This window comes from Petaurus breviceps, unplaced genomic scaffold (assembly GCF_028583685.1).
Source record: "Petaurus breviceps papuanus isolate PSGF00001 unplaced genomic scaffold, PetGlider_PUasm1.0 350, whole genome shotgun sequence".
Lineage (NCBI taxonomy): Eukaryota > Metazoa > Chordata > Mammalia > Diprotodontia > Petauridae > Petaurus > Petaurus breviceps.
In genome coordinates this window covers 1,856,534-1,876,650 of record NW_027186199.1, presented here as the reverse complement: position 1 = coordinate 1,876,650, position 20,117 = coordinate 1,856,534, and the positions used below count along the sequence as shown (strand labels likewise).

The window sequence follows — 20,117 nt, the reverse complement described above, 5'->3', positions numbered from 1 at the left end:
TAAATATAATTAAGCTGAATAACAGGGACTATTCTATGAGCTAGATATAAAATCAAAAATGAAATAGTCCCTACTCTCAAGGAACTTCCTATTACTCAAGGAGCCTACCATCAAAAGAAACAACATGTATACACATAAATAAATATAAACTATGTATAAAGTAAATGTGAGACCTTTTCGGTTGTTAGAAGTACAAGCAACTGGGGGAAGACTGAGAAAGACATTATGTAGAAGGTTGTACTTGAGTCTGAAAAGAGGCATAGGGGACAATTTGTGCAAAGGAATAGAAATGCAGAGCGTGAGGAACAGGAAAGAGGCTAGTTGGGCTGAACGTCAGAGTGTAAGAAAGGTAGGTCAGAGTAAAGAGTTGGGCCTGATTTATGATATAGCAAAGGAGCCCTAGAAGGAGCAGCTAGACTGGAAAGAGAGTGAAAATAGCAGTGTTATGAAAACCCAGAGAGGGAGTATCCAGGAGAAGAGGAATGTCAACATTATCAAATGCTGCAGTGATGTCAAGAGGGATGAAGTCTGAAAAAAGGTCACTGAATTTGACAATTCACTGGTAATTTTGGAAAATGCAGCTTCAGTTGAGTGACGAGGTTGAAAGATTACAAGGGGTAGACAAGCAAGTAAGAGGAAAGGAAATGGAGAAAATGAATGTGCTTGTTCAAGGAGGTTGGCTGTGAAGAGATATATAGATGGTCGGCTAGGTGGTGCAGTGAATAGAGCACTGGCCCGGGAGTCAGGAGGACCTGAGTTCAAATCTGACCTCAGACACTTAACACAAAACTAGCCATGTGACCTTGCACAAGTCACTTAACCCCAATTGCCCTACCTTCCCCTCTCCAAAAAGCAAAAACAAAAAAAAAGAGAGAGAGAGAGAGAGAGAGAGAGAGAGAGAACAACAGCCTGAAAGGATGGGAAGGTCAAGAGAGGGATCTTTTTTTTTTTTTTTAAGCAATCAGGGTGAAGTAACTTGCTCAAAGTTACACAGCCAGTTATTTCTGGGTGTGGTGCTAAGCATCTGAGCCCGGATTTGATACAGGTCATCCCGACACTGGAGCCGGTGCTCTTACTCACTGAGCCACCTGGCCGCCCCTAAGCAATCGGGGTTAAGTAACTTGCTCAAGGTTACACAGCCAGGTGTTTCTGGGGATCTTTTTTTAAGGATGGCAGAATCATGGATATGTTTGTAGGCAGCAGGGAAGGTGACGGTAGATGAGGAGAGACCAAATATTAGAAAGAAGGTAAGATTTCAGAGAGGAAGGGATCAAGAACACAAGTAGAGTGCTGGCCTAGGCAAGTAGTGCTACATGTTCTTCAGAGGCTGAAGTAAAGGAGAAAAAGAATGGGGGATGAAGTCAAAAGGTTTTAGGAATAATTTCTAGTTCCTAAATGATGTAAAAATCAAGGTCCTCTTCTGAGAAGGAGAGGGAAATGGAGGAAGGGATGAAGTTTGAAGGATTGAGAAAAAAAGATGTGGAATAGCCAATGTGGATAAGATGATAGGCATTAGGGAAGAATAAAATGATTGGCTAAAAGGAGGTGAGGCAATAAGGAGAGAAGGAATGTAAAGTTACAGTGAGAGCCAGAAACTTAAGATTGCTTGCTATCTGAGTGTTATACTTGTGGGAGATAATGAGGTCAAAGGTGTGACTGCTCCTGTCTGTGGCTGAGGCACAGTGAGGGTATAATCATGGGAGTTAAGGATGCTGACAAACTGGAAGGCCATGAGGGTCAGGAGAATAACAACAAATAAGCCTGAAATCCCTTAGTGTAAGAAAAGGGGCTGGTGTGGAGAGAAGACTGTAAGCCAGCTACCAAAGTTTCTGAGAAAAGAGAATGACCTGGAAGTTGGTAGATAGCTGCCAAGAGGATCTACTTCAGATGATATATATGGAGAGAGTGAACATCAAAGGAGGAAAGGCTGTTCAGTGATGGCATACAGGGAGGGTAATCTGTAAAGTCTTCAAATACAGGTGACTTATCTTCCCCTTAGTTTGTCTTCCCAACAGCATAGACCAGCACATGGTCTCAAACACAGAATACAGAAGGTATTCAGTAAAAACTAGAGAGCAACACAAAACCCCAGCCATGCATAGTGGGAATGCAAGTAGACACTACGCTGGCAGGTACACAATTCAACACCCAAATGTGGAAGCTCTGGACTAGACTAGAAGAAGAAACACAGTCCCACTCAAGAAACACTTCTAAAGAAGGAGCCTCTCATAGTAAAAGGGTGAGGACATGGTTCTCACATCAGAAAAGCCTCTCACCTCTAAGAATCCCCTAAAGGGTCTGAAGGGGGAAACAATCTCTGCCTTCAGGCTGCTCCAATTCTGGGCAGAAAGGAAAAGTTAAAAGAAATCCCTGTCCTTGGTGAGGGCAACTTGGACAGGAATTGTGGAGAAGCTCAAAGTTCAGGGAGCAAGGGAATAGTTAAAGCACAAGCCATCACAGGATATAAGTATGGAAGGAAATCCAGGGAGGGAACCTGCAGTCTCAAGGCTACATGTAGCCCTCTAGGTCCTCGAGTGTGGCCCTCCGACTGAATCCAAACTTCACAGAACAAATCCCCTTAATAAAAGGCTCTGTTCTGTAAAACTTGGACTCAGTCAAAAGGCCACACCCAAGGACCTACAATGGCCACAGGTTCCCCACCCCTGACCTAGCCTAACTCCCTTACTTTATGGCTAAGGAAATTTAAAGTCCAGAAGCATTGATGTGAGCAGAGATGAATGTTGCCAGGAAGGGCTTTAATGAGGAAAACATTACTGGAAGTCAATGTGTCTCTGATGATTACTCTGGTACCTACAGATTCAAAGGACTTGATAAGCAGTGGGCTCAATGAAACACACCAAATAGTACCAGTACACAAGAAGGCAGAACAGAGTCACCTTAGGGGAGTACAGGAAGGCTACAGCCAGGAAACTCAGGGAGCAGCATCCACACAGGCAATAAGGGGAGGAAATGAAATGTCTAAGAATAGTTCAAGACAGGAAAAGATCCACATAGAATAGTGGCAACAAAATAACTACAGAGAGGAAGACTTCCCCACCCCCACTCCCACCCTGGGGTGCCTTGTCACCATATTTCCCCTGATACTTCTAACTACGTCCTCCTTCATCTATCTCCCACTACTCCTATTCCTCATCCCTTTACTGCCCTCATACCTCGTGAGGGAATAACTGTTTCTTCATTTTATAAAATCTGAGAAGGGCAAATGAGGCGGAAGGACTCCTGGCTCTTTACAAAATTTACTAACGCATAAAAGTAGATAAATTGTTGGATAACAATAAGAATTTTAAAATATCTTTGCAGATTAGAACAAGGGACCAAATGAGGTTTGTTAAGAATATGTTAAGGGTAAATGTAAAGTCTTGCACTAAGTGCAAAAAATCAATTGCCTAAGGATGAGATGGAGAAAGTATGGTGAGGCAGCAGTTCTGAAAAAAGACCCTGGGGGGGTTTTAGTGTCCAGAAAGCTTAATCTGAGGCAGCTATATGGCACAGTACAGTGCCAAAAACGAAGTCAGGAAGACCTAAATTCAAATCTAATCTTAGATATTAGCTGTGTAACCCTGAGCAAGTCACTTAACCTGTTTACCTCAGTTTCCTCACCTGTAAAATAAGCTGGAAAAGGAAATGGCAAACCACTCCATTATCTCTGCCAAGAAAACCCTAAAAGGGGTCACAAATCCACATTCACACTTGGACACAAGTGAAATGACTGAACAACAAAAGGTTAATCTGAGCCAACAGTTTTATGGCAACCTAAAACAAGAACGACATCTTGGGCTGCATTAATGGCAACATGTTGTTTCAGAAGAGGGAGGGGAGAGTCTTACTGTCTTCTGAAATCTGGTCAGATGATGCTTGGATTATCAGGGTCAGTTCTAGCTGGCATATTTTTGGAAGGATACTGAGGAACTGGCATATATTCAGGGGAAGACAACCAAAATTGTTAGAATCGTGCCACATGAGGAAGGAAATGGAGATATTTAGCTTGGAGAGGACTTAGATGAAGGCACAATCGCTTCAAGTTAAAGAGCTATCAAGAGGGAGAAAAACACTCTTTTACCTGTGCCCAGGGGGCAGGATAAGGAATAACTGGAAGTTGCAGAGAAGCATATTTCAGTGCAACATAAGGAAAAACTTAAAAAAAAATGAGCTGTTGTAAAATAAAATAGGCTGGCTATGGATGTAGGCATTGGAGAGGTTACAGAGGATGCATGACCACTTGCAGGAGATGTTGTAGAGAGATGCTGTCCGAGATCTGGGTGGGAATAGACAACCCAGGTTCCTTGTAGATCTGAAGTTTGGATTCTACGACTTAGTCCTTAAGGCCCCTGAAATTCTCCAGGGCGGGTCTCAAGCAAAAAGGAAACACCCAGAGCAGCAATGATAAAGTCCTCCAATGTTTTTCTCACCTTAAGACCTCTTTAGGAGAGTCAGTGTGGTTTAGTGGGAAAAGCACTGTGCTTAAGCATCATTAGACCTGGGGTTTGGTTACTGGCTCCTGCACTTGTTATGTGACCTTGGGCAAGTCACTTAACCTCTCCAGTCTCAGTTTCTCCAGCTATAAAATGAGGATAATCATTCTACTAACTTCTACCTCATGTTTGCTCAAAGAAAAGCCTTTTTAAACCATAAAGTGCTTTGGAAATGAAAGTTATTATTTCTCTCACTGTTGTGCTCTGTGTTCCCCAGGAGAAGAGACGAGATGGGTAGTATGGACCAAGCAGCAGGGGAAACACATACTAATAGTTGTGAAGCAATGACTATAGACTCTTGACAAGAGTGGAGGGTGAGGAGTAGCTAGGTGGTGCAGTGAACAGAGTACCAGCCCTGGAGTCAGGAGGACCTGAGTTCAAATCTGTCCTCAGACACTTGACACACTTACTAGTGTGACCTTGGGCAAGTCACTTAACCCCAATTGCCTTGCCTTTCCCCCTCCAAAATAAAAAAAAAAAAGAGTGAAAGATGAGTCCTGAGGAACAGAAGTCAAGATTCAATATATTATGAGACCCCTGCTAGGGAAAGTACTAACCAACACATGTGAAGGACATATAGATGAAGATAAAATGAGATAATATTTTTAAGTTCCTTACAAAATGAAGTGTTGCGGAAATGCTAGCTATTATTTTATTTTAAAATTTTTATAACATATAATAGTTTCTTTCTCCAACATGGGTCTACAATCCCATAAAATGAAGAATCAGAGCACCGGTCTAAAGACTTTTCTTAGGAAAGACAAAGTGAGAGGAATGGAAAATGCCCAAGATTTAAGAAAGGTGCTTTTGGGTGCAGATCCCCAGAAAGGGAAAGAAACTAGGACTCAGTGTCTCAGGAAATGTCTACTGCCCAGCCCATCTGATCAGTGGTTTGACTTTAATCATGTAAGATCCAGATGGTTGCATTCTGTAAACTCCCAGAATCTAAAAAGTAGGAAAGGTGTCACCCAGGTCAACTTGCTGATAAAGGAACACTTACTATAACATTTGCAATAAGTCTTAATACAGTCTCTACCTGAAAATCTCCAGTGATGTGGAATTCAGCACTTTTTTAAAAAAGGCAGCCTTTTTCACTGCTGGAAAGTTAAAAAGTTCTCTCATATACAGCAGGGATCTGTCTCCCTATAACTTTTAGTCATCAGTCCAAGTTAGGATCACACATTGTTAGTCCTGAAAAGGATGTATGTGTTGCCTTCATGATATCCCTTTAACTATCTGAAAATGGTGACTTCCCGCTCTCTCCCCCTACACCCCACCTCCACCAATAAAAAATATCTAGTTCCTTTAACCAATCTTCATATAACATGGTTTCCAGTTCCTTCACCATTCAAATCACTCTCCTTTGCACCTGCTACAGCTTATCAATATCCTTTCCTGAATGTGGGGCCTATACCTGAATAAAATACTCGGAGTTGAGATCTGACCAGGGAACAGCAGTATTATTACCTCCCTCACTTTGAATACTATGATAGTTAATAATGTCACATGGCAAACACAAAGTTTGCAAAGCACTTTACAAATATTATCTCATTTTATTTGATCGTCATAACAACCCTAGGAGGTCGGTGTTATTATTACTATTATTTTTTGCTTTTTGGAGGGGGAATGCAGGGCAACTGGGATTAAGTGACTTGCCCAAGGTCACATGGCTAGTAAGTGTTAAATGTCTAAGGCTGCATTTGAACTCAGGTCCTCCTGACTCCAGGGCCGGTGCTCTATTCACTGCACCACCTAGCCGGCCCAGTAGGTGCTATTTTTACAAAGGAGGAAACTGAGGTAGACAGTCATTAAGTGACTTGCCGAGGATCACACAGCTGGTAAGTGTCTGAGGCTGGATCTGAGCTCAAGTCTTTCTGACTCCAGGCTCAGAGCTCTTGGCCACTGTACCACCTAGCTACCTTTACTTCTGAAAACATAGCCAAAAATCACTCTAATTTCACATCTATGTTTTTGTTATTTTTTTGGTTTTCTTTGGTTTTGTAGTAAAAGTTTCTTTTGATAAAAAAAATCCACAACAAAAATGCTAGCCCTGTCTTAATAACACTGGAATAAAAGTGGTATGAAATATACTTTTATATAATGAAATAATGAAATCTGTGATTTCATTAGCATGGGAAATTCCCTTGATCAAGAAAGAGCACAACCTGTCTATGACAGTCCTAGGAAGGGATATGCTGATAAATATTTAACTAGCTCTCCAAAAATGTACAACATACTTTTAAGTTTGATCTACATTTTTAAAAATTTTATCGCTTTCTTAAGTCTAGGCAATCAACAAGACAATAAATCAAGCCCTGGTCTATAGCTTTTGTCAGCTTCCAAGGTGTAAACACTCACACTGAAAATTTAACAATCAGCTCCTGCAGGACAGGATGAGTTAATTCTAGCACACTTATGATCCTAGGGAGTTTTACTAGGCACAAACAGGTTACCTGAATTGCCCGGGATTAGATAGCTATTGTCAAAGGTGAGATCTGAACACAGGTCTCCTTGACTATAAGCCCAGCACTCAACTACTATTACAATGCCACACATCTATTGCAGTTCATATTAGAATAGAAATGTAAACTTTTTTTTGCCTTTTGGAGAGCAATTGGGGTTAAGTAACTTGCCCAAGGTTACACGGCTAGTTTTTGTGTGTGGGTGTTAAGTGTCTGAGGACAGAACCAAACTCATGTCCTCCTGACTCTGGGGCCGGTGCTTTACTCACTGTGCCACCTAGCTGCCCCAGAAATGTAAACTTTCAAGTTTGTGAAGCCTCAGTCTAACCTTATGAGGCAATCAAAACAAGTCTTATTAACTTCACAGCACAAATGCAAAAACCAAAGCCCAGAAAAGTTTAGTCAACTTGCTCAAGGTCTAATAGCTAAGTAAGTGAAAGAAATGGACTTGAATCCAAGATGTCTGATGTCAAATACAGCCTTCTTTCCACCTCACAATCCTGATAGAAACTCAAAAGGAAAGGAATTCTATACTTCATCCAAGACAAAAAGCTACCTAGGCTGGTAGCAGCCATCAGAATAAGGTAGGCTAGACTGGGACAGAGATAGAAAAAGAAGGCGCTAGCAGGGGATGCTGGAGGACTTCCTTGGATGAGTAAACCAAGATGTATCTCCCAACCATTCCTAATCCAGGTACTCTTACTCTTCGTTCCCATCTCTCCTAACCCCACACTTTTCCAAAATTTTCTATCCCCAAAGATATGTCCCCCCACCCCACCCCCAGCCCCGGACTCCCTCTTCACACCTCCTCAGTGGGCAACATCTGCTCTGAATCAGGCTTTGCTGTGTAGGCCTCATTACGTCGATCCTCAATCACTTTCTTCATAACCTTCAACTCGCTGGGGTGAGGAGTAGCTCTCCGCTGCAGACCCTAATGTAAGAGTGACTGTCATTGGAAAGTGGACCCTGTCCTGAGCAGTGGGATAGAGCCAAGGGAGGAAGAAGGAGATGGGAGGGAACAGAAGGAGGACAGTGACTCTAGCAAAAAGAGTGACCAGGAATTAGTGGTGGTAATGTTGAGAGAATGCTAAGTACAAAGCAGTGACTGAAAATAGGGTGTAGGGGGCAGGAATTCAGTGACTGGTGTAGCTCTGGGGGCCAGCTACTTAACAGGTAAGAGGAATGGGAACCTGTCTTCCAAAGCATCAGCGCTTCTCAAACACTCCAGCCCCTCAACTTACCCTCTTCTCTGCCCCAGGCTCCTCATCCTCCATACCCACGGGCTCCTCCAAGAATTGGATCACGCTGACCCGGTTCACATGACTGTGGCTGCCACTCCAGCTCTCATCCAGGCTGCTTTGCAGCAGGGTGTCTGGAGGAGCAGAGAGGAAGCAGGGACTGGGCCAGGGTAAGACACGAAGGGAGGGGGACCAGGGCAGATAAGAATTGGACTAGTGGGGGAAAAACATGGGGAATGGGATGAGGCAGAGACCTGGTGGGGTGGGAGGGTGAGGGGGGCAGGGTGAAGTGAGAAATTGGGGCAGGGGAAGAAAAAGGAGTGGAGTTAGGGCTGACTCTGGGGAAGGTGAGGCAGGAATGCAGGAAGTGGTGGACAGGTGTGGACTGAGAGCAGGGTTGGGGTGAGAAGGAGAGCTAAATACTATCATGTCCTACCAAGGCTAGGTGAGGGCTGCTGGGGCAACAAGTAGCAGGTGAGCACCTTCTCCCCAGTCTTCTGATCATCCTCTGTTTGGAACTTGAGCATGGGCTGAGCCTGGTTCTCTGCCAGCCACAAGGCCTTCAAGTTGAGGTGGGTGAGGGCGAAGGGCAAACTCTGCAGCCTGGGGGGATGGGGTCTACTGAGAGAGGCCTCGCTCCCCTGAGCCAAGGGCCCCTCCTTTAACACCTCTCCTGTTCTCCATTAAGCAAGAAGAAGAGGAAGAGGTGGAAACTAGGAACAGGAAGGGGGAAGTCTGCTTACCGGTTCCCTGCCACATCCAGCACATGTAGCTCAGTGGTCCCAGCCAGTTCAGGGGGCAGAGAGGCCAAGCGGTTGTCACGAAGGGAAAGCACATTCAGACTGGTACAGCCACCAACCTCGGCAGGGAGTGTTCCTAACCGGTTTCGGTCCACATTCAGGTTAGTCAGTTTAGTTAGCTTCCCCAAAGACCGGGGAAGTGCCTGGCAAGGAACAATATGGGCCATGAACCCAGGGCTTCCAAGTCACTGTCAAGAGGTCAGTGATACATCTGCCCAGTCTTTCAGTAGGATCACAGGGTCAACCCTCTTCCATTGGAACTAAAATGAGACCGTCCCATGGGTGGTTTCTAGTGACCCAAGTGAGTGTTCAGTACAGGAGTTGTGCAAAGGACTTCCACAGAGACAAAAGAAGGAAGGAGAAGAGGAGCATGGAGAACATCACAGGTATCAGAGTTGGGACTGCAGGGACAACTGTGGGCGCTATTGAGGCCTATGTAGTCAGGGGAACTGGTTAAAGCATCATGGACTACAAGGATGGAAATAACATGAACAGAAATTAAGGGTTCCAAGGCAGGGATCATGGGGTCTGAAGGCAAGAACCATTACTGGGCGAGGACAGAATCTGTAAGGCCAAAAGCAGGGAATGCAGGGATGACAGACAGGCTCACAGGGGGATTTAAAGCCTGTGGAATCAGATGGGTATGTATGGGGTGGTCCAGGCTCCGTGGTCCATACCGTCAGCATGTTCTCAGTGAGAATAAGCTCTGATAGGTTCTCACATTCTCCAATGGCCTCAGTAACCTCACAAAGCCGATTCTGATCCACCTTCAAAATGGAGAGCTGTTTCAATTGACCTGAGGACAAAAAGATACAGAGTAAATAAAGGAAAGAGATTTTCCTAACAGGAACAGCTGGTGGCAGAATGAACAGAGTGCTGGGCCTAGAGTTTAGGAAGACCTGAATGCAAATTCAGTCTTAAACACTTACTAGTTATGTGACTCTTGGCAAGTCATTTAACTTCTATCTACTCAGTTTCTTCATCTGTAAAATGGGAATAATAATGGCACTTCCCTTGAAGGGTTGTTGTGAGGATCAAATGAGATAATATTTATAAAATGCATAGTACAGGGCCTGATAGAGACAAGGTGCTATAGAAATGCTTATTCCCTTCCTCTCTTGCCCTAGGTAAGCCTTTCTTCACCATCAAAAAGTTAATGTCCTTGAAACACCTGACATACCAATGCCATCTGGGAGCCGCTCCAGCAGGTTCTGAGACAGTAACAGGTCCGTGAGCAGGGTCAGCCCACTGACTTCGGCTGGCAGCTGCTCTAGTTTGTTCTCAGACACATCCAGGCACACCAAGCGCCGAAGGTTCCCCAACTCCTAGAAAAAGTGGAGAAATGATAAGAGACAGATTAAAAGCACAAAGATTTAGAAGGACAATGGTGACAGAAAAGCTATTGACTGAGGAATGGTGGAAGAAAAGAACTCAATAGAGAGCTGGAAATAAGGACAGGATGCATGGGGCAAGAGGAAAAGTTGAGAAAAGATGAATAGAGAGAAGCTAGGGGAACGTGAGAGGAAATGAAGAAAAGCTAAGAACAGAAAGGAATGGAGGAAATAGGAAGGACTAGAACTAGGGGAAATGAGGGAAGGTTGGAGAGCTTCAAAGGAGAGACACAAGAGAATAAGAGAATTTTGAAAAGATAGGGAAGACAGAGAAGAAAGAGGCAAGAAAAGTGAGAGAAGACTGGTAAAGAATGAGGAAAAGTGGAGGCTCAAAGGAAGGTAGGGGTTGGGAAGCATAGAGCAGACAGAACAACAGGGGGAGTTGGGGAGAAATTTCCTGATTTTAGTCTCCTTTTTACTCACTGGAGGCAGTGTAGACAGCTGATTTCGGTCCAGCCACAGCTCTCTCAAATTAGGAAGGGCTCCCAGAGTGTCTGGCTATAACAGAATAGGACAAGATGTATCAGTAAAGACTAGGAATTCTCTTGCTTCTGCCCAGACATTCCCACCCTCACCACCACCTCCAGGCTCCAGGGCCTAGGCCCTGCCCCTTACCAGCACTTCCAAGTCATTGCCACCTAGATCCAACTGTTCCAGTTTGACAAGGAAGGACAGGGACCTGCAAGTAGGAGAGCAGGAGAGGTAGGACAGAATAGGTTAAGTCTGGTGGAGGGCAAGGGAAGGGATAGGGGACTAGAGAGAGAAGGAAAGAGCTCAAACTGTACCCCAAAGAACTAAAGTTGTAAATAACTAAAGCCTTACAGCCTAGGAGGGCAGGGAATCTCTGGAGGCAGAAAAGAAAACTTAGATAGGATAAGGGTTCGGCTGAAACTCACGTGGGAAGGGACTTTAACAGGTTCTCCCGTAGCTCTAAAGTCACCAAGTTAGCCAAACTGGAAGAGAGATTGGAGTAAGAGTAAAAGATGGAAGGTGGTTCCTCCTTTAGTCAAACTGCCATTCCCCTCCCCCAGAGAATCCCATCACCTAATTCCCCTCCCCTGCCCAGATCCCCTCATTCACTCACTTGCCCACATCTCCTGGCAACACCTGCAGAGATACATCATTCAGGGCAAGATGAGCTAAGCTTCGCAACTGAGTGAAGCCATCAGGGAGCCTACAAAGGTTGAGAGCGTCAGGGTAAGAAAAGACCTCCAGACAACCTTCCTTAGAGGGAAAGACTGATCTACCACCACTAGATTAGAGAATACTTAACTTCCCGTTCCACCCCTGCCTCATAGGAATAGGACCCTGAGAAAACACACAAAAACAGAGCAGATTTTAAGCCTCACTTCTTCCTAACCCTTTTTACCTGGATAGGGGGTTCCCACTGAAGTCTGCAATCTCCAGGGCTTTGCAAAACTTGATGCTCTCAGGTATCTCAGGGATGTCTGCATGATAGAATATAAATAGCTAACATTTATATAACACCTACTATGTGCCAGGTACTATGCTAAGCACTTTACAATTATTATCTCATTTGACCTTTACACCAATCCTGGAAGGTAGGTGTTGTTATTATCCCCATTTTACTGATGAGGAAACGGAGGCAAAGAGATGTTAAGTGACTTGCCCAGGGTCACACAGCTAGTAAGTGTTTGAGGTGAGATTTGAACCTGTCATCCCAGTAGCCCCCTCTCATTCCTATCAGAGGAAGGCCCAGGCAGGAAGGGCACTCAGGGACCACAAGTAACCCAGAATCTATCTTTCCTCTATCCCAACTCTATTAGATCTGACACTAGCAGTTACAATCCAAAAAGTAAAATGACCCTCCTTCCCTATATTGATCCAGATGTGGGAAGAATTTTTAAAAAACAGAAACAAAAAAGACCCCACCCAATTCTATTTCCTCAGTTTCAACTGACACAAAGTTACAATTTACCAAAACTTTTTTTGCTTAGAAACTGAGAAAAATGAAAAAAAAAAAAGACATAGAAACAGATGAGCATACAGAATACTACTATATTAAATACTCCAACAATAAAAAAAGTTTGTAATTACAAATGGTCTGCTGGTAGAGCTGAGGTACCCAAAGTGTCATCTGTCACAAAGCCTATAGCACCAGGTTCAGCTATAGATTTAGAAGTTTCCTAGCTTTCGTGTTCTTAATAAACCCTGACCCTTTTTAAACATCTGTTGAAGTAACATCTCATCTGGGAAGTCCTTTTGGATTGATGTTGGGTGTTCTTTGGTATACTATACAATTAGGAACCTGGGGCGCAGATCAAAATTTTATTAAATTTCCTAGCAACATTAACACAATGCAGGAGCCTCCTTTCATCTATACCTACCATTCTCAGTCATCTTCCCTGTAACCAACCCCAGGATAATCCCTACCACATAAATCTCCTCTCCCCCCTCCTAAGCCCCTTACCCAAGGCCTCTCACCATTTCGGGAGACATCAAGCTCCACCAGCTGCATGAAGTTGGCCACCTCAGGTGGCAGCCTCTGAATCTCATTGTCACTCAGGCCCAATTTTCTAAGATTCAGCAAGCGGAAGAAAGGCTAGGAAATTAAGGAAAAGAGTATTTTGTGGGGGTGTCATTAAAATTGTGAGGCTAAAAGGAAAAGTCAAGGGAACAAGTGCATTCTCAAAGGCAGCCTCTCAGGCCCTCCCATTTCACAACCAAACCTACAAACATCCTACACATACACTTCCCACCATCTCCCCTAGAACCAATGCCCTGAAGAACCCTAAAGCCCATCCCATCTTAGAGGCAAATAAACCAATAAGCTTGCTCAATCTCCTGCTCTCCCCCTCAGGCTGTTACTACTCCTCTAACAGACACAGTCTCACTCCCACAGAACTGGGACCACAGGACCTAAGAACACAGATGGGGAAGGTAGGAAGTTTGTGGATTGCCAGCTCAAGGCCAGGGAGTTGGCTGTTTGTCCATTGTGATGTACAACACACGGATTTCCGGCCATTTAACACCAAGACTTAGGAATTTCAAAGCTTTTTGGAATCTGCTTCTCCAACAGTACCCCCTCCCTCCCAAGACACTAGCACAACAGCTCCCACCCACATCTCTGGTACACAAAGGCCTGACAAAGGTAGTAAGTAGGCAGAGGACAACTGGACCTCTAGCAATGGGAGCCAGGGTAGGCCCTCAGAACAGGGGTGCCAGGGAGGGGCTGTAGATGTGGACAGTGTAAATGAGGGCTAACGTGTGGGCACCTTAAGTACAGACATGCAAGAATTTGGAACAAGAACAACATAGGAGCCAAGGCAAGGAATCCAGAACCCTGGGCAATGACACCAAGGGAAGAGGGGTAGAAACAAACGGGAAAAAAGCAGTGGGGAAAGGGTAGAACAGTTACAGGAATATTGGGGAAAAGGCTGGTACTGCATTGGGGGAGGGGAAGTAAGGAAGGAAAGAGATCCAGGCCAAAATCCCAAGGGCCCAACCCCTATCCTGCCTGGACAGGCTGAGGCTTCCCTGCCCCAGGGACGGAAACCCAGGCAGCCCAAGAAGGAGGGGTGGGACTACTGGGAGTAGACTTAGGGCCTCCCTAGATGTAAGCAAATTAAAAGCTTCTTTTAATCAGCCTGAACAGAAGATTTGCTTAGAACAATCACAGCCTTTGCCTGCCTGACTCCTGCTCAGGTTTCACATCTCAGTTCCCTCTCTCCCCTCCCCTTTCAGAGTGATGGGCAGTGGCTGCCTGGTGACAGGTGCCACCTGGTGCCTTCTCAGTAGCAGGTAGCCTGAGGAAGAGGGGGAGGGGAGAATGAAGGAGCTCAGGTGGAGCAGGAACCAGTTGGACTTGGCAGGGCTGGTTCAGTAGGGCCTCCTCTGACTCAAGCTCCTCCAACACCTAGGACAAGGAGATGACCCTCCTGCCAGTATCTTCTACAGACTCCTCAGAGATCAAAGGACAGGATCACATACTTTCTCCCAGACTAAAGCTCAATGAATGACTCAACCTAAGGACCTTCAGTTGAGTAAAAGTGAGTTTGGCAGAAGGTGCCCACAGATTTCCAGAGGCCCCTCCCCAGATGAAATGTGGATGACTGACAAGCGACACATGATATTGGTGTCAGATAAGATACCCAGACAACCAGATGTAGGAGTCTCTCAGGAGAAGTTCCTTGTATAGCTCCTCTTCAGAACTCCCAATTATTAACCACCTCTCAGTTCCCCAGGGAGGCTCTATTGAGAATAGGAAGCTCCCTACTAAAAGAGAAAGCAATTTACCCACACCATCAATTGCCAAGTCTCTTAGAATCTAACAGTAGTCCAGTCCTGATGACAGCAGAGCGAAGAACCAGTGGAACCCCTCTAGTCAAGACATATGGCTCTTGTGGGATCCACAAAACTGTGTGCTGTCACACAACCCTTTGTCATCACACGTGGGTTACCCTTTTCCCCAGGTATTCAGAGAAAATGATGCCTCTTTCCAAGCTCCTCAGTCTGGGTTCCAACAGTGACAACAAAGGACACTTTTCTCAGTGCCCAACAGGGTATGCCCAGCATACCACGAGGAGCAGACAACTAGCTATTCCTCCCACATGCATGCTGCTGGCAGGGGTGGCAGGAACAGTGCCTCCTGGGATAACTACCTGACCCCCTCACCTTAGGTAGCTCCCTCAGCTGGTTGGCATCAAGCAACAGCTCCTCCAGGCTGCGGCTGTAGCGATAGATCTCTTCTGGAACGGCCTGCAGTGAGCAGTGCCGCTTGTCCACTGATTCCACGTGCCGGTTACACCGCCACAAGGGGATGCACTTCAGCATGGTGCCTCAGGGAGATTCCCTCCCCCAGGATGGAGAAGAGGGAAGAGAGCAGGGGGGACTCCGGCAGGAAAGGAAAGGTCAAAGAAGCTTAGGCCAAGGGCCCCCTAGACAAGGATTACAGGAGCCCAAACCAAGCAGGTCTGCACAGGAGGCATCAGGAGAGAGGCACAGGATAGGAGCTGGGGGCAACAAGCAGGAGCCCCTGGCCTCTCTTATCGAGGAGCAGGAAGGTGAGGCCAGGCCAGGATCAGCAGGATCTGGCGATGGCACTGCCTTGGGCACAGGTGCCCTGGGCAGCCTCTGAGGAGGGACTGGGAGGCAGGGGGCTTCGAGAGAGCTCGGGGCTGCATGCGGGAGGGCAGGTGGGGGCCAGGCCTGAGCCGGCTGGGAACTGGACCCTATGAGGTGAACACTGGGGCCAGAGGAAGGGACTGGGGTCAAGAAACCCCTGATAGGAGTTCAAAGCTTCCCTTGAAAGCACCTGATAGGTGGTAGGGAAGGAATAATTATGAAGCAATGATTAAGGTCCCAGGTGGGCAGACCTAAAGAAGTCCCTGGGAAGGACTGGGTTCTTTATAGGAGGTGGAGTGAGAAAGGTTCTCTATATGACAGATGCAACTCAGGTCTCTTAGAAAATTCCTCAATTAAAGAAAAAAAAATGAAAAAAGGTTTTATATTTCGAGAGTAAAAACCCTAGGAAGGAGGGGTGCCTCTTAAAAATGATTTTAGAAGAGAGTATCTTAAAAAATCCTTACAGAGGAAGGGACTATGAGAGAAGGCTGTCCTTGTTAGAAAAAGAGAAATTCTCCAAGCTGAAATGTTTGTTTGTTTTGGGTTTTTTTTTTGGGGGGGAAACCTGTGAAAAAAGCCAATATAAAGAGTGATTGCTGTGCAGAAAGGGAATCTTTGAAGAGATGGGGGGGGGAGGGGGGAGCCTGTGAAAAGTGAAGAGGCAAGTTTCTGGGATGGGTTTCTAATGACAGCCTGGGGAAGAAGAGGGCAAGTCCCCGAGGACAGTTAAAAGGGATTTCCCAGTTCTTTTGGGAGAGAGGTGTATGAGGAGCCTAGGAAGTGGAGTATGGGCGAGTGGGGAGGAGGGAAGAGACTGTATCTGTGTGTAAAGTGGGGGAGACCTCAGTCTAGGACAAAGGGGCAGGTCTTTGAGGAGACAAGAGGCAAAGGCGAGTCTCTGCAGGGAGACTGGAGGAGCTCCGGGGTTCCCTATCGGGGACCTGGGGGGAGAGCTGGGAGGTTTTCGAGGAGAGCCAGGGGACTCGGGACCAGAGGCGAGGCTTCTGCGGACAGCTGGGGGAAGGGGCTCCCGGGAGGGGAGGGGCGGGGCGACGTCTCCGAAGGGGGCTCCCCGGGAAGGCGGGGCAGGACGGGGGCGTCTCCTCACCGGCCCGATGGGCTCAGCGCAGCGAGGCCCGGGAAATGGGTGGGGAGAGGCCTGGGGCGGAGGGGGGGGAGCGGGGGGCGCGGCCCCGGCTGGGCGCTCAGGAGCTGAAGCTCCGCTCCCACATCCCGCCCGCTCTCGTTTCCGCGTTACTCTCGAATCCCCAGCGACGCCTCGGTCTCGATCTCGGTCTCGGTCTCAGCTCCGACTCTAGCCGTCCGCCCAGGAGTCCCTCCGTCCGTCCTCGCTGCCACCGCCGGAACCGCCACCGGCCGCCCAACCGCCTGCTTGCCGCGCCGCCTGCCGGGAAGGCGAGTCCCTCCCCCGCCGCCCCAGTCCCAAACCCAGTGGTGGACTGCAGTTCCCAGAAGACCCTGCGGCCTCGCCTACATTGTTGGCTGCTCCAAGGACCCATACCCCACCCCCCTCCGCCCACTCTGTCAAGTCCTCTAAAACCCTCCCCACTCCTTTTCCCCATTTTGCATGCAGGGAAATGTAGTCTAGGCTTTCCAGCCAATCCAAGGAGAGCGACAGCTAGAATGTCGAGCATTATGGGAACTATAGTTCCCGATGGCAAGGGGCGTGTTAGGGGGTTTGTCCTAGAGCTCTGGTCGCTACCAGTATCTCGATCTTTATCTTTCTAAAGTGGGAGACATATACACCAAGGACAACAAAGTGGATTTTTAAAAAGCAGCTGTATTGGGGAAAAGATGAAGCTCAAATTAGGAATGGGACAAAACGGAGAGAGGGAAAGCAGAACTACTGGTCTTATTTTGCTTATTTAATCCTGGAAAAAAAAATTGGGCCGGAAAGGCCAGGAAATAGCTAATGGGGAGTTCTGATGAGGTCAAGTTGTCCGATCCAGATCTCCACCCTAAGGTACTGGGACATGTGGTGGCTGATCGTGGAAAATGGAAGGGATGCCAAAGACTGGAAGACAAATCTTCTCCCCCAACCCCTTTATGGTTAAAGATGGTGGCGTCTTCAAACTAGTTCCCTGCAAAATTCTCGAATGCATTGAGATGATTTTTCGTGGGTTTGTCAACAAATCATTTCAAATTAGCCTGATGTTCCTTTTAGAGTTGCTAGACTAGGGCTCTCAGAAGTCATCAATTCCCTCAAGGTTTGGAAATAACCTACCAGTCACACTGGCAGCATCTGGCAGCCCCAGATACTGAACCGAAGTCCAAAACCAGGACTCCTTCCCCTGTACTATGCTTTGTAAATTAAACGAAGTTAAAAGAGATAGCTAATACACTGGATGATAATAATCCAAAATACATCTTGATAGGCTAGTATGTTGGGCTTAATTGTAAAGAGGCAGTTCATCTGAAAAACGTCCCGGAGTTTTAGGGGGCTGTAAGCTCAAATTGGTGCCCTGGCACCAAAAGAATCCCTAACAATCTTAGGCTGCATATAGTCAGGGTCTCTAAAGTGGCAGAAATAAATTGTCCTGTACTATATGCCTTGGTCAGACCACATCTGGAATAGTTGTCAGTTCCAGGGGTAATCTTAAAAATCATTGATAAGCTGGAGAATATCTAGAGGACGAGAAAAATGGCAAAGGGTCTGAAGGATTGAACACTTGGCAGGGGAAGACTTTGGGGAGGGAAGGAAGAACAGGTTTCCTCACAAGGAGTCTTTCCAAGGGAGTATTTGCAGAAGGGACATTTTTTGCAATTGGAAAGAAACCTCACAAGGTCATCAAGTCCAACTTATGCCTGAATGGAATGTCTTTTCCTTGATATGTAGTCATCTAACTCCCTTGAAGACTTCTAACAATGTTTATTATTCAGCATATTTTTCTTTCTTTGGCTATATTCCTGCTTAAATTCAATTCTATAATGACTGTCATTTCATTAATATGAGTATTTTCTTCCATAATTCAATCTCACTCCATCCATGTGCTTATAAGAGCATATAAGAATATATGTATTCAACACAGGTGATCCATCCAAAATGGTGAATGCCTCTTTCAAGTTCTCCTCACATTTGGAGGAAACGAAAGGAAAATGCAAGTTGTCCCTTAGTGTTGTCCTTCATTCTTGTTAAAAAACTAGCCCATCTTTTTCTTTACTGGGCATACATTTCTCTGATGGCATCTGCTTTATATCTGGAAAAACTGAGGTAGAAAGGGTGACAGGTTTGATGAGAAAAATGGTTTCCAAAGGAAACACAAAGTTAAATAATGTAATGCAACATCACAAGATGTCATATAAAAACTCAAATACGTACATATTATTTCAATTAAACTTGAGGGGCTGGCACTTGGACACAAACTGACCAGGTGAAATGATGTGACGGGGCAATTAGGTTCTTAGAAAATCTAAGTAACTGGTAGAGAACTATGTGACAATAAGGCTTCTGTAAAGCCAAATGACATTTGCTCCCAACTTAATGCTACTGTGAAATGATGATCAAGGCAACATTTTTTCTGGGTATGCCTACACTTTTAATCCTTGAGTCCCTAGAAGTATGCCCTTTTCATAGTAGACACTCATGAATTACTTGCAGACTGATTCAAAAGTTTAGGTCAACCCTAAGTAGAACCAAATCTTGAGGCTCATTTGAGGATCTAAACCAATGTTCCTACCCTCAAAGCCAGTCCGGTCAGTGAAGAAAAAGCCATACACAGGGGATGAGTCAATCCCATGACAGGATGAGGTCCCTAGTGAGGAGTCTGATAGGTGGAAAGTAAAAGACAGTGAGGAAATAGAGCAGGCAAGAGAGCTAACACTAAACAAGAGGAAAAAGAGGGGAGAAGTCAAGAGATACAGCTGCTCTTGGGGGAAATGTGTCCACTTCATAACTGATATAATCAGGCAAGGCCGAGCCTTTCTCATCCCACCTATATATAAATTCCTCTGTTCTTCCTTTTCACTGACCTAGATAAGGCAAGGTGGTCCTTTGCTATAGGTAATAATCGCCAAGGAGTTGTTCCCTTAGAAGCCAATTTCTCTATGGACTTGTGTCCCTCTTCCAGGACACAAGTCATCAACATTCTTCCTCCTTTTCTATACCTGTGCTATTTCTACCCTGAGAATGTTGCTTCTAATCTCCAGTAACCAAATCCCACCCTGACTTCACATGACCAGAATCCTCTTCCTCTGCAAAGCCTTCCTTAAAATGCACTGACCCGATACGCTGCCCCCTTAAGATGTTGATGTTTGACCCTCATGGTTTTATTTAAACCAGATAGGACTGGTAGGGCTGGATCCAGTCTCAAAGGAATAGTCCCTTACCTTTCTGCAGAAAGGGGGAAGAGATACTATTTTGCATCATTCTATTTCATTGTGTGTGCATTATTTACCCAGCTATGGGGTCCTTGAGGAAAAGACCATTATCTTCTCCTGTCTTCCCCCAGCACAGAGCAAACATTTGCTGAACTGAAAAAAACTGACACAAAGGGTGAGGCTAGATGGCCCCTCAAAGCACCACAAGGGCCAGAAAGCTCTTGCCAAAGCCTAGGAAGAGGCCCTGGAAGATAAAAGTCCATGGAGAGTTGGGGAGAGCCAACAAGCATATGATCTCACACACAGTGTG

The 20,117-nt window shown here is 45.9% G+C and overlaps 1 protein-coding gene across 1 annotated transcript in view; it reads right to left on the bottom strand.

Annotated features, from left to right (window-relative positions):
* Nucleotides 1-16,904, bottom strand: part of SCRIB (scribble planar cell polarity protein) — a 70,909-nt gene extending 54,005 nt beyond the window's left edge. Inside the window, exons 1-13 of the mRNA XM_069096984.1 lie at nucleotides 15,020-16,904; nucleotides 12,830-12,947; nucleotides 11,754-11,832; nucleotides 11,469-11,558; nucleotides 11,281-11,337; nucleotides 11,000-11,063; nucleotides 10,808-10,882; nucleotides 10,174-10,318; nucleotides 9,671-9,789; nucleotides 8,937-9,136; nucleotides 8,630-8,796; nucleotides 8,197-8,327; nucleotides 7,761-7,886 (exon numbers count right to left, since the gene is read on the bottom strand). Of these exons, the coding sequence (XP_068953085.1) occupies nucleotides 7,761-7,886; nucleotides 8,197-8,327; nucleotides 8,630-8,796; nucleotides 8,937-9,136; nucleotides 9,671-9,789; nucleotides 10,174-10,318; nucleotides 10,808-10,882; nucleotides 11,000-11,063; nucleotides 11,281-11,337; nucleotides 11,469-11,558; nucleotides 11,754-11,832; nucleotides 12,830-12,947; nucleotides 15,020-15,178 (1,530 nt within the window). The 5' untranslated portion in view covers nucleotides 15,179-16,904. The remainder of the gene's footprint in view (nucleotides 1-7,760; nucleotides 7,887-8,196; nucleotides 8,328-8,629; nucleotides 8,797-8,936; nucleotides 9,137-9,670; nucleotides 9,790-10,173; nucleotides 10,319-10,807; nucleotides 10,883-10,999; nucleotides 11,064-11,280; nucleotides 11,338-11,468; nucleotides 11,559-11,753; nucleotides 11,833-12,829; nucleotides 12,948-15,019) is intronic.
* Nucleotides 16,905-20,117: the final 3,213 nt, after the last annotated feature.